General features: G+C 36.5%; 1 protein-coding gene across 2 annotated transcripts in view; it reads right to left on the bottom strand.

Moving 5' to 3' along the window:
- pappaa (pregnancy-associated plasma protein A, pappalysin 1a) overlaps window positions 1-5,111 on the bottom strand; it is a 98,727-nt gene that overhangs the window by 55,508 nt on the left and 38,108 nt on the right. For both annotated transcript variants that reach the window (XM_008424380.2, XM_008424379.2), the window contains 2 exons: window positions 2,367-2,495; window positions 2,159-2,250 (listed from right to left, as the gene is read on the bottom strand). In XM_008424380.2, the coding sequence (XP_008422602.1) occupies window positions 2,159-2,250; window positions 2,367-2,495 (221 nt within the window). The remainder of the gene's footprint in view (window positions 1-2,158; window positions 2,251-2,366; window positions 2,496-5,111) is intronic.

Here is a 5,111-nt window from a genome sequence, read left to right as displayed (position 1 = left end):
TATATATATTGTCTAAACATGAAGAAATGAAGAACATTTTGTGGAACATTATGTACCACCACATGAATCAAGTATGTATTTTGTCTGTGGTGTGGTCCTGTTTTATATAGTGCATAAAGATAGTAAAATGTATAGCATACTATTGTGTATGGCCACACTATAGGTCACTTTATGTTATGTTACACTTAATGGTTTTTAGTCACGTGCAGATTACGTCTAGAACCCTTTACAAGTCAGACCACATTTAACGTGCATATTTGAATTTTGGGGCTACATGAAGGAAATTGAATTACATTATTGGGTAAATACATTTCATATATGCTATTACTTTGGTGTCTGCATATAAAAAAAGGTTCATATTTGTGTTTGGATAGGACAATTACAAAATACACAAATTTCTGTAATTCCCCAACATTCTAATCAATTTCCATGCTTTTCAACAAAAGTTTGCAACTTCAAATATTTCCAGAATTCACAACTTTGACATTCTGAGGTAAGTTTACTGGACATCTTCCATCCCTTTCCAACTCGCATGTGTGACCACAAAGAGCAGTAACACAAAAACCTAATAATGCATCACCTGTAGCATTGCTTTATCAAAAAGGAAGATGAAGAGAAGAGCACGGGAATGGTGAATTTAGATGTACTTGGGAATCCAAGTATATGTTAGGGTCTTGAAAAGGGAGCAAAGAAGAATGTAAGGGAGAGCATAAGTAAATGAAATCATGAAAGACCAACTCAAGAGGAGGTGGGAAGAAGCGGTGCAGACAAAGTCAAGAGGCAAAAGAAAGATACAGCAGTATTTTTTCTAGACATCCCACCCGGAGTTAGGGTCTGGAACTGAAAGCCTGTGTATTGGAGGAAAGGGGAGTGAAGCAGGAAGGTTGCCTGGGCCCCAGTGGTCTAAGCTAAAGCAGCGTCAGCCGGTGGGGTTCCAGTTAGGGGGAAAGGCGGTATTCAGTGCCAAGTTGGCCGGGTCCTCCTCCTTGAAATTCCAGCCATCTCCAGCACGGCCAAAAGCTCAAGTCAGTTTTGTGCTCTGGCAACGGTGAAACGAGGGGCTACTGAGGGGGCATATAGAAGAGCTTTCTGCCACTCACTAAGCAGAAACAGGCAAATAAGTAGGCAAGAAGAAAGAACGAGACAAGAGGAAGTTCAAATAGTGTCTGATGAAAAGTGCAGGAACAAAGGTCAATGTGTGAGCTGAAGAGAGAGGAGTAACAAGTTCAGGAAAGAAAGGATACATTGATATTGTATTTGGATGCGAAGAGGGATACAATAAACAGATAATAGAAGAGGAGGAAGGTGACTGAGTGCATCAACAAGAAGGAAAGACCTCCAGGAGGAGGGAAAAGGGCGGTTACAAGCTGAAAATCAAACTACAGACACAATATTGCATTAAACATTATTGGCTGTTACTTTGTTAAGTGTTTAAGCTAAGCTAGATTTGACTAAATGTAAACTTTGAAAAAACAGTGGAGTTAGCAGTAAAAGCAAAAATAGCCTTTATCGTCAAAATGTGGGGACATTCAGGTTTACCATGCAGCATCAAGATAACTTCACAGAAAAGATCAGTGTTAAAAATATACAAAGAAAAAAAAACACAATTAACAACAACAATAATAATAATAATAATAATAATAATAATAATAATAATAATAATAATAATAATAATAATAATAATAATAATAATACTGGGCAAGGGATGTGCAACTGAGTAGGATGATTTTTAATTTATGTAATGTGGCTGTGAGCTTAACAATAAAAGGAAAACGGACTATTAACAACAAAGTATATTAGTGCAGAACAGAAAAACAGATGTGCATCAACAGCAGAAATGTCTTTTAAAATGAGTAAAAATAGTGCAAAGAATTGTGCAAATACCAGCAGGGATGTAAACCATTTTTGATTTTATTTTTGAGACCAATTATGGTTATAGTAATGCGTAACATAAATATCTGATAAAATTACTCTGTGTTGCCAGGTTGATTTGCTTCAAAACCATCAGATGGACATTTTATTCCTTTTTTGAAACATTTTAAAAGTTTGCTCAACATTTGAATGGCATTTGGGTGGAAATATAGCTATTTACCATCATTTGTATCAGCATCATTGCAAATGTTATTTTTTAAAATAACTTATAATTCATAAGACTTACCAACACAATTAAAAAAGGGCTCTTCCTTGCACTGACTGGAACAGCCGTCCCCATTCACAGAGTTCATATCATCACATTCCTCTCCCTTGAAACTAAAATAAAATAGAAACTGTGCTTAAAAAGCTATCAATGAGATTTTTATGTATCATTTCAATTAACAGTGTATGCGATCCATTTCAAATATTATATATTTTACTCAAGTCCTTACCTCTGGATTCGTCCATCTCCACAATAGGGACCCCCAAGTTCATGCACCAGAGGCGGAGAGGGCTCACTCATGCCCACATGGGAGACCGTCTGTATCTGGTAGGTGTATGGGACATGCAGTACCACATCTCTACACAGAAAGTGAAAACTAAAATCACAGAGAATTCATATTTCCAAGTAATCAAAAATAAATCTAGTGGGGGGGGAGGAAAACATCTGATAATAGCACAGATGCTCTGTTTGATAGTGAGATTTCTTCATATTATAACTTCAGCCAACGAAGATGCTCACATGCTGAAAAGACTGCACGTCCCGAGATACAACCCATTTTCTTTTGCTCACTTATCAAAGTGCATTAGGTTATAAGATCAACGGCGAATAAGAGAGTACTGTTCAATTTTATTTATAAAACTACAAGGACAAAAATGCAAGTAGTTCCTGTAAAACATTTTGTTTAGCTAGACTAAGTTGGCACTACGAAGAAGTTGAGACAAAAAGTGTGATTTTATGTTAGTGCACAGAAGGATGGGGTCATAATTAACTGTTATAATCACAGCTATTATCTGTTATGTGTGTTTTAAACACTGGTAAATGGGTGGGGAAGACATCAGTAAATGAGGTAAATGAGTCCACTGGGCTTGTCATAGATTACTTCATGTGGACCATCAAGTATCATTGACTTAATTTTACAATTCCACCATCAATGCCATCAATGCAGTGACAATTAGCCAACAATACTAAAATCCTCAAAGGAATATCATTGCATGTATCATTAGGATATGTATTATGTTCCTAGTAGAAAAACACAAACATACACCCTCAAATGTGGTAATGGATAACATAGACAAAAGAATGTCAGCCAACTCTTGTCCCCAGACCTTAACAAATAAACATAAGTTTAAACCACTATTCCCAATACAGCTATATAATCCTCAGTGTAAATGCAATTTACCACCAGGAGCAAATATTGATGCCAAGTCACTCTGACTCATCAAACTCTAGGCCAAAGTCAGCAGTTAAACCAAGGAAGTGTTTGAGTGGTGTACAGGAAAGTCATAAACTTTGATGAGCCCTCAGCATTTTTGATTTTTAGAAAAGCAGAACCCTCTCAAACACAGGCAGAACAAAAGGTTTCCTACAAAACCTCATGTACATAACAATATGGGAAGCCTAAAATTTTTCATCTCAGTTCCTTTGTACAAGAACACATTTGTTTTGTTGAAGAACAGTTTTAAAACTGTTGTATTTAGGTTATTGACAATAGTTTCCCATTATTCCCATTCTGACTAATTTATTTCCTTCTTTATGTGAAGATAAAAAAGCAAAACATAGGAGATTTTTTATTTTTATTTTATTTTTTACATAAACATGATTTCAGCACTTTCATTAACATGAACTCTTGGTTTTGGGGAATGAGCTATCGATTCTGAACAACTGATTCACTTTTGCAGATTAACTAGGTTTTGGAGTTTCCACTAACTGTTTTAATAAATGCATGAACAGCTGTGCAAATGTTAATAGTGAAGTAAGTAATGCACCAAAGCAACTGAGAAAATTTGGAAAACTAAAAGTCAGTCCTCAAAGTCTGCATAATTGCTTCAAACCTTACATATTTTTAGATTAACAGATGTTAAAAGAAAAAATATTTTAAGCAGGACACATGGAAGTGGCTGAAAATGAGATCATTCCTCATGTATTTGTTGCTTTTATATTTATTACATCTAATGATTTTAATTTGTTCAAAGCACTTCAGTGTTGATTCAGTAGTTCATGTTAAATAATGCTTTGCTGCATTTTTGGTCTACAACTGTAAAATAAATCTGAAGCTTCAAATGTTTCTTTTTCTCTTTCTGCCATTGTTAATGCCACCAACTTGAGCGTGCAGTAGCCAATCTGTGCACACAGTGAGATTGAGCTGAGCGCACATATCTATGTGAATGAACAATAATTTGCCCATTGGTCTTCTGACACGCATTCTCTTACAACAATACTATACTGGACCACCTGTCAAGTTTGAGATCCCTACTCGGCTCTGTGAAAGCACTCACGGCTCAATCTAACAGAAGTGGCCAATCACAAGATACGACAGGTCTGAAGAACAATGCAAAAGAACTGATCATGACAGCGCAGGAGCAGATATTAAAGGACCAGAGCAATAGAGGCCCAGATATACCACACTGGGCAAGATCCCAGATGCAGGCTGTGCAAAGAGGTCCCAAAAGCAATCCAGTATCCCACAGCAGGGTGTTAGAAACTGGTAGGAAAGGAATACAAGGAATGCCATAACAAAGTAACCGGTATAGTTCACAAAAACATCTACTCAACCTTATCTCCAGGATTTCCATGTTTTGCAGTGCACTGATTACATACCCCATGACTGTGTGTCATATTGCCCCTGTGTTGGGAAGGGTCAAAGTGCTGTTCCTCAGAGCGAGATAACTACTCAATGTGTGATTCAACCTGTTTTCAATTAGGTGCATGCTTGGTTCCCTCTGACCCAACTGCAACTGGTGATGTAAAGTGTTGCCACTTTCAGCAGCGAAGAATGAAAAAGCAGAAATGGAACAGATGTAACAGACCTCTGTGAGTTCATCTTTCCATAGAGCTCCATACATAAGTGGTATTAATAAATATCAGCGAAATAATATAATGATTAGATATTAGATATGAATAACATCGAGATGACGTTATTTTACACAACATAGAATGAAGAAAGTGTCCGTGTCTGTTATTCAATATATATATA

This window comes from Poecilia reticulata, linkage group LG12 (genome assembly GCF_000633615.1).
Source record: "Poecilia reticulata strain Guanapo linkage group LG12, Guppy_female_1.0+MT, whole genome shotgun sequence".
NCBI lineage: Eukaryota > Metazoa > Chordata > Actinopteri > Cyprinodontiformes > Poeciliidae > Poecilia > Poecilia reticulata.
The sequence above is the reverse complement of the archived record's forward strand: the minus strand, read 5'-3'. Positions and strand labels throughout refer to the sequence as shown.